The following is a 17,204-nucleotide window of genomic DNA, read 5'->3' on the forward strand; positions in this document are numbered from 1 at the left end:
GTTTGACTTCACCCTCGTTTATGGCTTCCCTACAAGGTAAAAGTCCTGAAAATCAAAATGTAACGCACAGCACTTGAGAGGAAAACAAACCAATCCATTACCATTACCAAAATGATTAAAAGCAGTAAAAGTTATTACCCAATTCAAAATTCTCCAACAAAACCATAAACAAAATGACAACATATTGTAGTCTTAGGAACCTAAAAAGAAATTAACACCAAATTCTTGGCCCTATATTCTCATCTTTAACAACTCAGGAATGGATTCTCCGCATCAAGCTTCAACTCTCTCTGCATCTTCAATTAGGACTTTCGTTGGTTTCCCCAATAGATCAGTGTACTCCTGGAATGGAGACTTGGTGAAGCGGGTTTCCCTCCAAAAGTCAGGAGTCAAGAATCCATAGGTTTTCAAGAGACAATCAAAGGTGGCCTGCATTTTCCATGGCACGTACGCATGAATTAACCAACAAATGAAACAACAGCATAAACATAGCAATTATCCAAAGCGAAGCCTCATTTATCATTGTGAAAAATACCCGCCCGTCACACACACACACACAAAAAGTGCATTTTTTTTCACATCAGCTAGATTTGAAAATTTATTGCTTCTATGAAAAGGCCAGTGTTAAGAATTAATAACAGTTATAAAGCAATGGAAATCCACAACAATCGCATACAAGAGCTGCCTCCTACGAGTGTAGGAATCCTATTTAACAAATTCACAAAGATAGTAATATTTGTTTGAAAATGACTAATATAAGCTACTACAGGGTTATGGAAAATGCAGGATAAAGTGAAAGTTATGTGACATTTCAAACCAACCAAGCATTCAAATCATCAGAACATACAACAGTTAATAGACCCTAATTTAACTAAAAATTATGAAAATTTGCAAAGTTCCCTCTTTTAACAAGCAAAACAAGAAAAACTAATTTCAGAACACAGCTTTAGCGATCTCCAGAAGTTGGAAGAATGACTATCGAATTATTAACACAAGCTCATATAATATCAGCAAAAACCAACTCTACTGGACAACCATTGCACAATTAAAAAGCATATGAATCACAACAAATTAGAATACAAGGTACTCAGAAAATTACAATGTACTGAAAAATCAGAATATTAGCCTAATATGAATATAAAATCTTTTAGTAACTAAATTAGTTATTCTCATTTCAATAAGAGATGAATCAATGGCATAATATATAATGCTAAACCAAGTAAACAAGCTCAGAAAAGCTGGATAAAATCACTTCCACATTATGAAAATAAAGAATTAATTCAACAAACCAACAGACCTTAACGAAATTCCCGAGAGTCTTCGTGGAGCCCCTTGAAGAAGTGAACACATCCTCTATCCCAGCAAACTGCAGAACCTTCTTGGGGACCCGAGCAGCGACAATCCCGGCGCCACGCGGAGCAGGCACCATTCTCACAGTCACGGAGCCACACTTGCCAGTGACCTTGCAGGGCACTGTGTGTGGCTTTCCAATCTTGTTTCCCCAATATCCTCTCCTCACAGGGATAACTGACAACTTGGCCAATATAATAGCGCCACGAATGGCAGTAGCAACCTCCTTGGAGCACTTGACTCCCAGTCCGACATGCCCATTCCCATCGCCTACGACGACGAAAGCCTTGAACCGAGTTCGCTGCCCTGCCCGAGTTTGCTTCTGGACGGGGGTGATTTTCATGACCTCATCCTTGAGGGACGGGCCAACAAGCGTGTCAATGATCTGGTGCTCCTTGATGGGGAGAGAATGCAGGTAAATTTGCTCTAAACTTCTGATCTTTCCGTCCTTCACCAAGCGGCCTAGTTTGGTTACTGGAACCCATTTCTCCTCCTCCTCACGGCGCGCGCGACGGCGGCCTCTGCCTCCGCGATCACCACGTGGTGGACCGCCGAAGCCACGGCGAAAAGCTCCTCTTTCTCCTGCGCCTCTGTCAGCCATGGTTGCAGTAAACCTTAGATTTGATAGTGAGAAAGCGAACCAAACTGGGGAGAGACGGAGAGGAGTATGAAGGAGCGAAAAATGGTACGATATGATTTTATATAGTGCTAGGGTTTGTGTACAGTGCAGTCTCTGAAGGGGTGGGAATAATTGGGCTCAATCTGGTCCATATTATGGAGCCCTTATTGGATCTTGGGCTTGGTATTGGACTTGTAGTTGTTGGACTCAGGCTTGAGTTCGGGTATGGTGGGTCTAATTAGTACTCTGCTATATACGTGGCTCAGCTGAAGAATCGGCACGGAACGCGCCGATGTATCAGTCCTCGCAGCTGGCCTTTGAATTTGTACCGTTACCGACTCCACTCATGGATTATGGATATTAATCGAGCTCACGAGTATTTCACTCGATTTTCATTGCACCATTCTACTTTTCCTGGATTTTGAAATTTAAATAAAATCACATTTTTATGGAAAAAAATTTTTAATTAATTTGAGATGTTTAATAAATGCAGCTTTTGAATAAAAAACAAACAGTGTACTTTTTGGTGAAAGAAAAATAAAAGAGAAAACGAGAGAAAAGAAAGAGAAACAAAAGCGGTGTTTTTAAATTTTATGTTGTAAAAACGTCTATGGCAATTCTCTTGCTACTACCATTTTAGGTTGTCGTCCACTACCGTTTTGAGCAAATGAAGGTCAATCAGGATGGTTTATTTTGATTTTTCTCCGCTTCATAATATCTTTCCTCTCATTCTGTTGGTGCGGTGTTGTTGGTTTTGCTACTTTTCATTTTTTGCCATATTGCAATGTTTCGCTGTATAGAAGTTTTTTGCTGTTTGGACGTTTTTACAACATTAGAGAATGGAAAAGAATTATTTATGAATTTAGAGTTAAAAAAAATTATTTATGAATTTAAAATTTAACCTAAAAGAAAGTCTGGCGGCTATTTAACAGGCGTCAGAGTCTAGCGCCATTATAAATGGCGCCAACCATATTTTTTTTTGTTTAAAATAGCCTGATGCCACTTAGAGCGGTGTCAGACTATTATTTATTTTTTTATTTTTTTTATTTTTTTTATAAAATTTTAGTAATTTATAGAATTATAAAATAATATTATTATATAACTAAAAAATTATTAATATTATTTAACAATCGTATTACTTTATTAATTTATTAAAATAATAAAAAATTTTATCATTAAAATGATTGAATTATTTTTATATATCTAATTACAACCGAAATGTTTTTATATCTAATCGCATTATAATATTAATTTTATAATTATAAAATTATATATTATAATAATTTTTTATTTAAAAATTAATAATAAAATTTATTAAATATTAATATATTAAAATTATAAAAAATATTTATTATTATAAAAATATCTAATATTATCTAATTACAATCGAAACTGCTTAGATCGTTAGTACGGAAGTGTGAGGACCCTTCTTCAAGTCAAGCAGCTATTTAATTTCTCCAGTACGCATGCGGGCAGAGTTGCGAATTGACTGGACTTGCTATCCTTCTTCAAGTCACATCACTTGGACTCCTCGTGCTGGACCCAAACTCGTGGACAACCCGATCTGCCCCGTGTCTGTCTGGATCAGGACCGAAGATGTTGAACCGGTTAAATAAAGTGGGTTTCTGAAATCTTAGGTTTATTTCACTTTTTCGGGTTTAGTTTCCCTAAAGTGAGAAAAGTCATGCGGTTATCAAATTATATAATAATATATTTTATAACTCTCCAAAATATTATGACATTAATATTATTCTGTGATTATATACGACTGCATAATAGCATTTCAATAAAAATAAATTTAATTTTTATAATTTTAAATATTTATACACTCGTATATTAATTAATTAATATAATTATAATATTTTAATAAATAAAAAATAATAAATAATAAATAATGGCCTAGCACCACTTAGACTGGCGCTAGGCCATTCTTAAAAAGAAAAAAATAATGGTTGGCGCCAGGCTCTGGTGCCTGTCAAATAGACGCTAAACTCTCTTTTCGACTACTACTTAGCAGTTCAACTCTAAATCCATAAATAATTCTTTTTTCTGCCCTTAATTATGCAAAAAGTCTTGCGGTTTATAGGTATTGTTGGGCTGAAAATTTTCTTTAGACTCAAGAGGAGATTTTATATGTTCTAATATCGATAACTCAGAATTGCCATTATTACACTCGGTGATCCATGCACCTGAAGACGAATTCGTCGTAAGCTCTGCCACATCAACTTGGAGCTAAGCAAATTTGGTGTTTCTAGCTTGAAATTTTACAGTCTGTGTTTTTAACTTTGTTATAGATTTTTATTTTAATTGCCTTTTCTCTACTTTTGTTAGTTGTATATGGTAATTCTATTGGCGATGAAATTGTATATTATGGCTATGGCTGTTTTCTTGTTTTAGGGTTTTTTAGGTTGATGGTGGTTTGATTTTATTTGATTTTGTTGAATTTTGATTTAATTTTTAAAAAAGGATATTATTATATAACTGAGCTGATGTGATAAATTCTCACTTTATATATTTTGATCCTTTTGAGATTTAATACAATTTTACAGTTAAAAAGAAAATGAAAGATTAACTTTTTGTTAGATTATAAATAATGAAACTTGTTCTTTGTGAGTGAGAAAATATACGAATTTAATACACTTAATAATTTAAACAATCACATAAGTTTTCAATATATAAGACAAAGTAGTCCTTTGGTTATTATAGTTTATAAATAAGTTGGTTAAAAAAAGACATTGACTTAAGGTTGCAAAATATACCGTGAGCCCCTTGTATTCTGTCCAAGTGAAATACAGACAAATAACGTCTTAGAATTGGTGCACACAATTAACTATGCTTTAACTTGTCCAAAAACTAATGCAACCTTAACCCATTTCCACTATAAAAATTAAAATAAAATAAAATAAAATATGCTATCAATTTCAAATTTAATTCGTATAATTTGAATTTTGAATATTTATTTTTTAAAATATTTTTAGATTTTTATCGTGGCTTAGCAATTGGTTTATTATTAATTATGACACTAAACTGTTACTATTATATACATTTTTAGCATTTATTTAATGAATAAAATTTGACGTAGAATACTTAAATCATATACATGTAAATATTTATTTATTTTTTATTTAATTTAATCGATTTTTGGTGGGTTAGCAAAATCTCATTTACTCTGGTGGTGAGGTTAATTAAAGGAGTTATCAGTCACTAGTATTAGAATCGTCTTTAAAATTTAGGAGTTATGAGTTTGAAATCACGATCGACTTAATTATAAAAATAAAAAATAAAAATAAAAATACAAGTGGTCCTTTGGTGGATTTTAAAAGTGATGCATGTCTCACCCTCATGGGAAAGGCAAAGACATTAATATCAGCAGCAACAAAGCTTCTTCGGGTTTGGGTTTCTTTACTGGGAAAATGAAAATCACAACCTAGAGAATCGAACAGACACATAAGGCTGAGGAATGAGAGTGTCAGTCTTCAAAATTTATCTCTCACAATAACTCTCTTTAAACACACACTACAATCACCCCCATTAATATTATTATTATTTTTTTCTGCTAATATTTGTTGTTAAGTAAATAATACCTTAATCACACGGCCTTTAACGGCACGCATCTTCTTTGTTTATTTTTAATTGCCAAGTCATCGTCTTTAAAAAAGCAACAAACAGCCTCTAATTGGGGAACTCTGATATGCCCACTTAACCTTGTTAAACGTGACCGTCTTTAAACGTTATAATTTTCCAAGCTAAACAAGACAATCTTCACATCCCACCAACGTTATACTCAATTCAAATATTTATTAATTTTATAAGTATATTAATAGTATTTTGAAGTTATAATTTTTCAATAACAAAGTTTAGTGGGATTAGTTTAGGTTTCAATGGTTTAGAAGTTAAAAATTTTAAGAATACATTAGTTAGTGGCTCTTATTATAAGAGCTTTGAAGGCAAAAAAAGGTGAAAAAAGAAATCTGCATAAAAAAAAAAAAAAAAAAAAGAAGCTAAGTCCAAGAAAATAAATTAGCCTGCAGAATAGAAGAAAACGCTCAAACGCCTTTCATTTGAAATCCCTGTTCCTTTCACATAACGAGGTTGCAGGCCTGTGCTTTTTGTAGTTTTATTTCTCCTCTATCTTCTAAACCCTGAAGAAAGATGCAAAAGTTAAAACCTCCATTTTTCAAGCTTAAATCACTACCTGTAACTAGAAAATGTTACAAGAAAGCTGACAAAGATGGCTATTAGTAGCCCCCCACTCCAGCTCTCTCAAAATCTCTATGAATCTCTCCTTTTTAATTCCATATCAGTTGCTACATATTTGGTATTATATTGGACTCTTAATATTTTCTCTCTTTCTGAATCTTACTATTTCTGTTCGTATCAACAATTTTGATGAGTATTTTCGAACCATAAGGAGACTTGTTACTATTTCTGTCACAAAACTCCAAACTCCCACTTCTGAACTGTCACTCTTTCTAACTAAAACCCCATCCCCATCAGTCTCAGTACATAGCCTGCACAATCAAACAAAACAAGTACATTTTCAAACCAAAAGGGAAGTTGGTGAAAATTTTATATTCAACGCTCTCTTCATCTATTCTCCTAAACCTGTTTTCCTACCAATAGGGAAATGGGTCGATGGTTGTTAAATTTGTGCCAATCAGTTCAATGCTTTTTCAAACCCTTTCTTCCATTGGACTTTAGTCTATAAACAAAGAATGCTTTCTGTAGAACGTGTGTTCAGGCTCTAAAGGTCTTGCTTTTCTTCGAGTTAAACACACTACCCAGAAACCAAAAACCAAGTTTACTGTCTCTATATCTATATATCAATTCAAGGAAGAAAAGAGCTGACGTTGGTATTGCATGGATAAAGCATCGACAATAACAACATTGACAGCGAGGAGGTCGAAATGGCAATACCCACCACCGCCACCAACGCCAAGAATCTTGCATTTGCCTCGCAGGCCTCGCAGGAAACAACCTGCAAAGCCTAGTGCTACCAAGTCCTGTTCAAAAAGAGACAGGAAAGATAAGCTGGAGACTTTGTTTGATCAAGAGAGAGTTTTTACAAGAGTGGTTATGCCCGTTTTAACGGTGAGCGGTGGAGGGGATGATCAGTGTGAGGAGGAGAGGAGGGAGAGAGTGGAGGAAAGAGAGAGCGTGGTGATGGAGGAGGAAAAGTGGAAGTTTCAAGCTGAGATGTTGAGGGCAGAGTGTAATTTGCTAAGAATGGAGAGAGATATTGCTGTGAAGAAGATGGAGAGGAGAAGGGTCCAGGTGGAAAGGGCTTTGAGATCTGCTGTTCAAACTCTGCTTTCTGTTAGTCTCTCTCTCTCTCCTTCATCTGCCTTGTTTTTGCGTTTTTAAGTGGTCTGCTTAATCATCAAGAATATATGAGAATAGAAATAATAATTATGGTTCTGTTCTTCACAGAGAGCATAGAAAGAAAAATGAAATTTCTTTTCTCTTCTTCATTAAAAAAAAAATCAAGATTCAAATTTGTGTATGAAACCAGGGAGAATTCTGCCTCTGCTCAAAGCAACACTGCCATAAGCTGCATTACTGTTTAGTTTTTGCCTAATATCGGCCGAAAAGTTTGTTTTGCGTCTATCTTTTCTATTTAGTTCTTTACTTGGGAAAGGGAAAGTGAGGATTTTGGTAACTTCTTTTCTTTTGTGCTTGGTTTGTAGGGGAGAGAAAGGATGTGCAGTGGACAGAATGCAAACATGGTTTTGGAGGAAGAGATCATAGAATTGGCCGATAAACTAGAGAAGTTGCAGAGAAGATCAAGAAATAGGGAAGTAGATGTCCAAAAATGTTGCAATTTTGATAAACAAGCATCTCTTCTTCAAAGGAGGCTACAGAAGTTTGCTGGAGAATCAGATGAGATATGTGTAAAAGAGATTCAAGAGATGGCAGAAGCAAGCTTGTCCTCCAATACTACTAGCGGCAACAAAGAAAATTTTGTTTCAAATAGCAGCAGCAATGTAATATTGAATTTCTTTGTTTCTTCACTATTAAATCTAATCAGTAATGGAAATGAAAACAACTACATGAATCTAAGGTTTGACCTAAAACGAGCAATTTGAGCTCAATGAATCCTTTTTCTTATGCTATGGAGATTTTCCATCCGCTAAACTTTCAACTGTTTCTTTTATTATGTTTCACTTTTAACTCTACATTTATACGTTGGTAATTTATAATAAAAAAATTTGCAGATGGAGGCTCTGAGAAGGAAAGTGGAGGGACTGTCAAGGGGTAGTCCGTTAGAGAGTATGGAAGTTGAATACAGGACGATGCTCTCCACAGCTAACAGCTCTGCTTCTGGTTCCAGTTATGCTGCCACTTCCAAGCGAATCGAACTCTCGGAGATCTCTTCATCCTCAATGAGACAAACATACAAGGTGACCTCTTTTTTTCAATTCATTTAGTAAGATTTGCATGAATGAACATAGCAACGAAGCACCTTATAGCAACTGCATTAGACTAGGAAGAGTAGTTTCTAACTGGGTAGAGTTGGTTCCGGAGCTAAAGTTGTCAAAATCTACCCTGAAACTTTTCATGGCCCAAGAATATCCGAAAACTCTATGCCTAGGATAAGTTGGTAATGAAGTGTCTGAAAGTTAATAGATTAGCTTGTGCAGGAGAGAGCATGTTCAGGATGCTGCAAGGCAATCGTGCAGAGGGTTGTGGAGCAAGTTCGGGCTGAGACAGAGCAATGGTCCCAAATGCAAGAGATGCTGGGGCAAGTCAGGGATGAGATGGAGGAATTGCAGGCTTCTAGAGATTTTTGGGAAGATCGAGCACTTGATTCTGATCAGCAAATTCAATTACTCCACTCTGCTGTAAGTACACTAAGTTTACATATGTTGTCTCTCAACTTTCAGCCTGCTGCAGCTAGTCAGCTACTGTGTTGATTCCATAATGTGCATTTTGCTTTACTAATTGAGGCAATTGAGATGATAAGTTGTCTTGTATAGGTGAAAGAAAGGAGACAGAGAGCTCTCTCCTCAGATGCCAAGGCAAATGAGCTACAAGCTCAGGTATCAACGCTTCGAGCCGAGCTTGAAAAGTTGAGGAAGGAAAAAACTAGAGAAACAAATAGAAACAAGAACCCAGCAGCGAATTCACATGAATCACCAAATGAGATGGAGAAAAGGGTACTGGTTTGTCGATTGAAGGAAAATCGCCAAGCAAATGATGATTGCTGCAAGCAGCAGGAGTCATTGGACAATGGAAGAAAAAAGACAAATACTCGTGGAAGTGGACTTAATGCTTTGAAACGCTCCCCATTTAGAGAGATTGGGAATTCATCATCATTGGCAACGCAAAATAGCAAGGGAGTGCTTCCTTTGCCCTGCCCCCTGGCTTCCAATGTGCAGAGAGATTCTTAATGTCCTGAATCCTGTCTTTTCAAGTTCTTAGTGACTTGTGACCATTGCATTTAAGTTCTGACTACTATCTTAACATACATGAAGTTTGATAATGTGGGGATTAGGACAACGAATGGCTAAGAGTTAGGTTTCATGCTCCAACTGAGCACAAATAAACAATTAAAGGAAAGGGTACTTTAGTTTATGTGCTAACATGTAATGTTTATGCTTCAAGTGATTAAGGTCTCTGGCTTTCTCTCACTTAAGCAGGAAATTCTCAAAATGCACGCAAATAAAGCCCATGGTTTGTTGAACCATGAAACTCACATGACTAAACTGCCAACCCCACAACTAAAGTCTCCCCATTTATTATTGATAAACAAATTTATTACCTTGTTTAGCTTACTAAATATGAAAATTTTGCAGTAGAAAGCGTCTCCTCCTCGGCGTTTTCTATGGATCAAAACCATTGTTAATCTCACATGATCCCTCATTCTTTCAAAGGTACATATGCAATGTTTTTTCTACTAATGTTAGATTTGTTTTCCTCTTACAAAATCGTCTGAAAGATTTTTTGCTGATTATTTTCTTTTCCCATAGGATTGTAAGTACTCGTTTGGTTAAGAACTAGATTTCCAGAGTGAATCCTGGTTAATGAATATGGAATGCTTCCAGAAAATGGATTCATTCTTATCATAAAATAAATCCTCCACATGATGTGCTCAAGACCATATTTTCAAATCTTTACTTTTCTTGGCTATATAGTTTTAAAGCTCAGAAAGACTTGAATCAATCTAATTACATCCATTAAATTGGACAACTCATATGGGAAGATTTTGGAGATCAACTTTGTATTTCTTGCAGCACATTACTGTGCAAGAACTTGTATTGAAGAGTAATAAAAATACATGTATAAATACCAGGTGTTGCCACAGCATTTGGTATTCAGGCCTGTATTAAACCAGAAATCCTCTGTTTTTTCTTTTCTTTTTCATGAATAATTTCATCAAGGCTGCAAAAATTAAGCCGCTTCTTTCAGAAAAGAAGCTGTTGGAAAGATTGTGGCCGTGGCAGATTGACAACGAGTCCAAGAAAATGAGAGGAAAGCCAATAAGTTCAGGAAAAGGAATTATTGTACTGTGCATTGCAAGCTTCATCGCTGGTTCGCTGTTTACTAGTAGAACATGGATTCATACTTCTCCTTCACAGGCTAAGGATCATCAGAACGTTCCTCTCATTTCTCATTATGTCAACAAGCTACAGGAAGTGAAACGTGATTGTGATCACAAGCGTGTAAGTTTTGATTACTTCACCTCAAGATTCTTCTTTCTCCAAGAACTCAAATTCAACAACTTAACGCGTCCTAATGATGTTAATGATATATTCTTCAGAAATTTGCTGAAGGAAAACCTGGAGATATCATGGGAGAAGTTAAGAAAACCCATCAAGCTATCAAGTGAGCTAATTGAATTAATTAACCCATCTCTCTCTCCTATTCTTTTCTCTTTCTCAGTTTCTTTCCTGTATATTTTTGTTTTCTTGACTGTACTCATAGGTCGCTGGAAAATACGATTTCTGCGTTAGAAATGGAACTAACAGCAGCTCGAACAAGCAAATCAAGTAGCCAAATTTCACTAGAAAGACCCACAAATCACTCGCTGCAAAAGGCATTTGTTGTGATTGGAATAAACACTGCATTCAGCAGCAGAAAACGCCGAGACTCGGTTCGAGAAACTTGGATGCCAAAGGGTCTGGTCCTCCCTCTCTCTTTGTGTAAACTTCTTTAGAATAAAAGGTGGCTAATGTTTATTGATCCATGCAGGGGCTAAATTGAAGGAATTGGAGAAAGAGAAAGGGATTGTGATAAGATTTGTGATTGGGCACAGTGCAACACCAGGTGGAGCTCTTGATAAAGCGTTGGATTTAGAAGAAGCAGAGTACAAAGACTTTCTTAGGCTCCAACACGTAGAGGGTTACCACCAGCTTTCCACCAAGACCAGATTATACTTCTCCACTGCAGTTTCCATTTGGGACGCCCACTTCTACGTTAAGGTTGACGACGATGTTCATGTCAATTTAGGAACGTTAACCACCACTCTAGCTAAACATAGATCCAAGTCCAGAATCTATATAGGCTGCATGAAATCTGGTCCAGTTCTCTCTCAGAAGTAAGTTTTCACATTTGGCAAAAATATTTCAGGGTAAGCTCCAAGAGATTACTTCGTTTAATTTTGGATTGCAGAGGGGTAAAATATCACGAGCCAGAGTTCTGGAAATTTGGTGAAGAAGGGAACAAATACTTCAGACATGCAACTGGCCAAATCTATGCCATTTCCAAGGACCTTGCTAACTATATCTCCATTAACTCGTAAGTTTGATATTTCTTAATTATTTGTTGTTGATTTCGTATTAACTGAGGTTATTGAAAACCTTTGCAGTCCCATATTGCATAGATATGCCAATGAAGATGTTTCGTTGGGATCATGGTTCATTGGGTTGGAAGTTGAACATGTGGATGAGCGTTCTCTCTGTTGTGGAACCCCTCCAGGTATTTAACTTAATAAATCGTTTGGCTTTACTGCTAATACTTATTCAGGTGAAACTTTTATCTATATGAATCCTATGGTTGCAAAATCAGATTGTGAATGGAAGGCCCAAGCAGGGAATGTTTGTGTGGCATCATTCGATTGGTCATGCAGTGGTATATGCAACTCAGTAGAGAGGATGAAGCAAATACACAGTTCTTGTGGGGAAGCAGAAGGCGGTGTTTGGAATGTTGATGTTTGAATTTAGTTAGATTGTATTTATTTTATCAGTCATGCGACTGTAAGTCTGTAACAAACACTCTTTAGACAGAAAGATACACTCAGTATTCATGGCTACAATGAAATAAATTTGGAGTCTAATTTTGAAAATAAACCAAATCACAGTCACAATCACAATGAAAATAGATATTTATCAATCGTTTCTAAAGAGGGTGATCACCAAATAACCAATAGACAACTAAATAATTTAAAAAATTCAGATCATATCACCCACACAAGCTAACTACATATTTGAGGGGTTATTTTGATGGTTGATGGACACAATATTTTCTAGACTTACCATACTCAACTGGGGAGGAAAGCTGGGATTCCCATCATCTGAATAAAAAGCCCTCTCGTCTAGCAAAGTTCTCGACTTAAACACACAAGAATTCTCATTCAGATATTTGGAGGTGAAGATGTCCTCTGTGGGGTGTAGATGAACTGCAGTTTCCACCATTGGAGTCATATAGGGAGCCCCATAGGAGCCATGACTAGCTGCTGCTAGCATCGCTTGTTGATCATCATAGTTGCTATTAATTTGAAAGTTGTCAAACTGAGGATTTTCAGAAAATGCAGCTGGAATCTGTTGGGCTGGAACTGAAATTTGAAAAGGCTGCTCATAATCTACAAGAGTATTGGAGTAACCTGGGGAATCATTATATTTAATGACCAAATCAGCTTCTTTATCATCAAACCGTGCAGATTCCTCATTTGTGCGTGGAGTTATGATGGATTTCCCAGCTTTCTTATATATCCTACATAAAACAAAATCATCCAACTGCCCCACAAAAGAAAAAATTAACCAATCAATAGGAGCAGACACTAGAATGATGAGATCTCAAGAACCCAGTTAGAAGAAGCTGATGAACAGAAAAAACAAGAGGTAATAAGAGAAGTGTTACAGTCAAGTCATCAGCATTTTTTCTGATTCTTTGAGGAGCATCACGGACCCTATATTCATGCATTATCCAGTCAGTTTTTGTACTTTCAGAAGGGGTGCCCGTGTAGAAAACAAGTGCCTTTCTATATCCAACCACAGCACCCTTATACTTGATATGTTTATCAGCTCCAGTTGCCTTCCAGTATCCACCAACAGCTACTCGACTTGGTCTACTCCCGTTGCGGTACTTCTTGTCCCTTGATGTAAAGAAGTACCATTCTTTCTCCCCATATTGCATATACGTCTCTATTCATCTCATTCAAACAACAATGTTAATTTTCATAATAATAATACAAAAATAATGGAGATATTGTTAAGATGAAAGAACCTGCAAGCTCTTCAGGGTTGTAGCTATAAAGGTTAAGCTCCACAATCTTGTTTCTAGGTAAAGGCAGACTATGTACCTTGTTTTTCAAGTAGTGTACGACAAGTTCTTCGTCGAGAGGGCAAAACCTGTATCCAGGAGGAAAAGATTCAAAAGAATCAACATCAAGGATTGTGTTGTTGCCATTGGGTAGATCTGTCTCTGTGGCATCAAGAACATGCACTGAAGACGACCCAGTTTCAGGCGTAGCTGGAGGATTAGCACATGCAATGTTTTGATGAAGTGATATTGGTTGAGGTGGTTTGGAAGAAGAAGAAGGAAAAGAAAAAGGAGAAGCAGGGATGGTTTTGGAAGAAGCCAGTCTGAGTTGGGGCATTGGTATCTCCATGGTTGGACTCTTTAGAGGAATTTTTTCTACGTTTACAATCCTAGCATACTTGGAACTCTCTTTTTCTTTTAATTTATACATGAATTGCGATTTTGAATAAATTTAAAAAGATGGATTTTCAAAAACCAGCATAAAAACAAATTAGGGCTGTTCAAAATTTGAAATCAACTAAATTAACTTATCTAAACCGATAACATCCCATATTTGAAGTTGATATGTAGATTTGAAATGAGTTGGCTCGGTTGATTTCAAATATCTTTTTGGTTTGAGTGGTTATTGAAGTATTTAAATTTTGAAAAACCTTAATAATAATAAATATCTGTATAGAAGTTTTGAAAAACAAAATTAACTAGTGTATTTTCAAATAATACTATATTTATAAATGCGCTAATTATTTTAAAAAATAAAAAATAAAATAAATCCTATCGCACCTCAAATGTTAATTAAATGCATTTAGCCAAATTTAGCCATGAATGAGCACACTAAGAAATTTAGATCAAATTATAGTAATCACATATTTCTTTTTTTTTCCTTTTTTTGTTTTAAGAAGATAATAATTTTTTATTAAGAATTTACTGATCATGAAAATGAGTTATAACCCAAAAATAGAATCAAATAGGCTTCATGTCTAATAATAAATAGGGAACATAATGTTTAAATAAAATAGATAGCACATTTAGATAGTTTGAAAATTTAATACGTATTGTTTTTTTTTTTAAATAAAAAACCCTAAAATGAGTTTAGCAACATGCTATTTAATTAATTAGGTTTTTTTTTCTAATTTTTTTTCAATTATGTAATTTGGAAAGTGAATGTTTGAATATGGGTTTATCTAATTAATTATACATTTTTAGCAACCCAACCTAATTAAATTAGAGTTTTTTTTTTAACCAATTAATTCATATTTAGGAATTGTTTAATTTAATAGTAAGATATATGGCTAAATAATTGTAATTATTAGATGATATATTTTAATAAATTACGAGTAACTTAAATTGTTAGAAGGTAAAATGACTAAAACAGTATTTATAAATTTATTATATTAATAAAATAAATATAATATATAATAATTGAAAATAACATTTTTAAATATAATTATTTTTTATGTATTATATATATAATTGTTATAATATAATAATGGATATTATAAATTTTAAAAAGATATTATAATTAATTTATTTATTATGTATTATAATTTTAAATAATTTATTGATGTGAAAATTTATTTTAAAAAATATAATTAATAAATTTTTAAAAAATAATATAATCTAAATAAAAAATAAAGTCAAAAAATCCATGAAAAACAGAATTAATTTTAGAGTTAATGCAATTTATAGGATTTATATCGATTATCTATCAGTTTTTTTTTAAATTTATTGAACACTTAATTTAATTAGTTAGATTTCTATAAACTATTAAATATATTTTCAATAAAAAATTATAATTTAAAATAAGAAGTAGTCATGAAAATGGATACAAATAAGAAATTTGATATTTCATATATATTCAAATTAAAATATATAATCCATACAAATAAGGGATTCTCCAGTGGTTGCTTCAGTTTGGTGGGTTCAAGGAGAGGCTGTTGGCTGATGATCTGTTTCTTGCTAAGGTCGGCATTGAGTGCGGTGTTGGTATCTTCACTAAGGTATAAATCTTTATGTTATTTTAATTTTCCTTTCTCTCCCATTGTTAATGGGAATATCTTACTAATCCACCTGGACCCGAATATTTTAATTTGAATATAAGTTTTTGTTCTCTTAGGTGATAGCCATAATTGTAGATTTCATGCTGACCTCCTCTTGCAAGCAGTGCGGTATCCATTGCAAAATTCTTCTACAATTGCCCTGATAATGCATTTCAGGTTCTCATTTTATCAATAAAATTAACATGCATTAGCTTGCATTATTCGGCAGAAACAAAAACTTAACATATTTACTCTGTTTTCCAAATCCCATCTGTATGTTGCTCTTGCTGGGACTTCCCATTCATTTTTACAGAGAATATGTGCTATTGTGGTAAGGAATTGTTTTGGGTGTAGCACATGATCAATTCAAATTTTCTCAAGTTATATGCTGAGAGCCTGTTGATTCATCATGTGCAGCGTAATGGGGCAAAACTGTTTGCTGTTGGCACCACCTCATCACTGGTAAGTTCTTACTGCTGAAGAAATTGTTAGATGTAGGATTTGTGCATGTGTATACATCAATCTCATTCTGTGTATCCTATCATATTTGCTTGTGGGTAATTTTTTAGTATGAGTTTAATAAAAGGTCCTTAAATCTGGTTATAGGTTGGCACGGTGGTAACAAATACATTGATAAATGCCCGGAAGGCTGTAGACAAGTGTTCAGCAGGTGAAGTTGAAAATGTGCCAATAGCCATATTGTCCACCAGTGTTGCCTATGGTGTGTATATGGCAGTTTCTAGCAACCTCAGGTATCAAGTACTGGCTGGCGTTATTGAACAGAGGATTTTGGAACCTTTATTACACCAGCACAAGCTAATGCTTAGCGCAATTTGTTTCGCTGTTCGAACGGCCAACACATACTTGGGGTCATTGTTGTAAGATTTCTTCATACTTGATGGATTTTTTGAACTTGATAATTTTTCTATGTTATATTCATTCTGGTTATACTCGTAACTTGCTTGCATAGGTGGGTGGATTATGCTCGGTTGATAGGAAATCAAAAGGCTTAGGAGGAGCAGAAAGAACTAGCTTGATGTATGAATATGGGTTTGCACAGCGGCAGGCAGCAGCAGCTTAAAGTTGGGTATTTCATTTGAATTTTGGTGGGATACCAAATTTTGATCTTTGATCTTTGAAAATTGAAACCTCAAGAATTAATTAGTCGATAAAGGCATAAAGCTGCCATTTTTTAGTGTGTTTTTCTTGTTGATCATTTCAAAATTTGTTTTGTTGGTTTCCACTAGATTTGGAGGCGTGGATATTAAAATTTCTTATATTACATATTATTTTATAAAATAATATTTTTTTTATATAAATTCACTTCTTTCGAGAAAGAAGTAAAATATTTACTCTGAATTTTAATTATAAAATAATAATAAATATAAATTTATGTATCATTAAAATTAATTGAAAAAAATAAAATTAATATTTATTATTGTATATTATTAATATATAATAATAAATTTTATTCAAAAAATTATATTTTCAAAAACGGTCTAGTGGTAGTAAATAAAGAGAATATCTACTTTTCCTTTAAAGTTTGTCTTTTTTCGTCATTCAACTTTAATTTAGTCAAAAAGTTAAAGAGAGTTGAATTGACTGTTAGTGTAATCTATCGTACTAAATGCTAAAAAAATAATAAAAAATAAAAATTTCAAAATACAACCTATTTGAAAATGGATGATAGAGATATATTAAAAAATATATAAAATAAA

At 34.3% G+C, this 17,204-nt stretch overlaps 5 protein-coding genes across 7 annotated transcripts; 3 read left to right on the plus strand and 2 right to left on the minus strand.

Annotated features, from left to right (window-relative positions):
- Window positions 1–73: 73 nt before the first annotated feature.
- On the minus strand, window positions 74–2,031 carry LOC110599738 (40S ribosomal protein S2-4). The gene is made up of 2 exons (XM_021736303.2): window positions 1,298–2,031; window positions 74–429 (listed from the first exon to the last, which is right to left on the minus strand). The coding sequence occupies exons 1-2, from the start codon at window positions 1,949–1,951 to the stop codon at window positions 274–276; spliced, it is 810 nt and encodes a 269-aa protein (XP_021591995.1). The 5' UTR covers window positions 1,952–2,031; the 3' UTR covers window positions 74–273.
- Window positions 2,032–5,947: 3,916 nt separating this feature from the next.
- On the plus strand, window positions 5,948–9,467 carry LOC110631074 (myosin-10). 2 transcript variants are annotated; one of them, XM_021778784.2, is made up of 5 exons: window positions 5,948–7,285; window positions 7,657–7,953; window positions 8,185–8,370; window positions 8,602–8,811; window positions 8,947–9,467. In XM_021778784.2, exons 1-5 carry the CDS (start codon window positions 6,830–6,832, stop codon window positions 9,358–9,360), a joined length of 1,563 nt encoding a protein of 520 aa, XP_021634476.1. In that variant the 5' UTR covers window positions 5,948–6,829; the 3' UTR covers window positions 9,361–9,467. The 2 variants fall into 2 exon arrangements, with proteins under 2 accessions (XP_021634476.1, XP_021634477.1); XM_021778785.2 differs by having other exon boundaries at window positions 5,952–7,285; window positions 8,611–8,811.
- Window positions 9,468–9,697: 230 nt separating this feature from the next.
- Window positions 9,698–12,258, plus strand: LOC110631075 (probable beta-1,3-galactosyltransferase 8). 2 transcript variants are annotated; one of them, XM_043950088.1, is made up of 8 exons: window positions 9,698–9,843; window positions 10,379–10,632; window positions 10,731–10,795; window positions 10,895–11,088; window positions 11,162–11,507; window positions 11,582–11,707; window positions 11,778–11,887; window positions 11,978–12,258. In XM_043950088.1, exons 1-8 carry the CDS (start codon window positions 9,822–9,824, stop codon window positions 12,124–12,126), a joined length of 1,266 nt encoding a protein of 421 aa, XP_043806023.1. In that variant the 5' UTR covers window positions 9,698–9,821; the 3' UTR covers window positions 12,127–12,258. The 2 variants fall into 2 exon arrangements, with proteins under 2 accessions (XP_043806023.1, XP_021634479.1); XM_021778787.2 differs by lacking the exon at window positions 9,698–9,843 and having other exon boundaries at window positions 10,187–10,632.
- LOC110631076 (NAC domain-containing protein 18) lies at window positions 12,213–13,874 on the minus strand. Its single transcript, XM_021778788.2, has 3 exons — window positions 13,415–13,874; window positions 13,049–13,332; window positions 12,213–12,924 (listed from the first exon to the last, which is right to left on the minus strand). The coding sequence occupies exons 1-3, from the start codon at window positions 13,797–13,799 to the stop codon at window positions 12,388–12,390; spliced, it is 1,206 nt and encodes a 401-aa protein (XP_021634480.1). The 5' UTR covers window positions 13,800–13,874; the 3' UTR covers window positions 12,213–12,387.
- A 935-nt stretch (window positions 13,875–14,809) lies between these two features.
- On the plus strand, window positions 14,810–16,726 carry LOC110599749 (protein RETICULATA-RELATED 4, chloroplastic-like). Its single transcript, XM_021736323.2, has 7 exons — window positions 14,810–14,821; window positions 15,361–15,447; window positions 15,564–15,615; window positions 15,699–15,817; window positions 15,904–15,948; window positions 16,093–16,364; window positions 16,457–16,726. Exons 1-7 carry the CDS (start codon window positions 14,810–14,812, stop codon window positions 16,497–16,499), a joined length of 630 nt encoding a protein of 209 aa, XP_021592015.1. The 3' UTR covers window positions 16,500–16,726.
- Window positions 16,727–17,204: the final 478 nt, after the last annotated feature.

Source organism: Manihot esculenta, chromosome 14 (genome assembly GCF_001659605.2).
Source record: "Manihot esculenta cultivar AM560-2 chromosome 14, M.esculenta_v8, whole genome shotgun sequence".
Taxonomy (NCBI): Eukaryota; Viridiplantae; Streptophyta; class Magnoliopsida; order Malpighiales; family Euphorbiaceae; genus Manihot; species Manihot esculenta.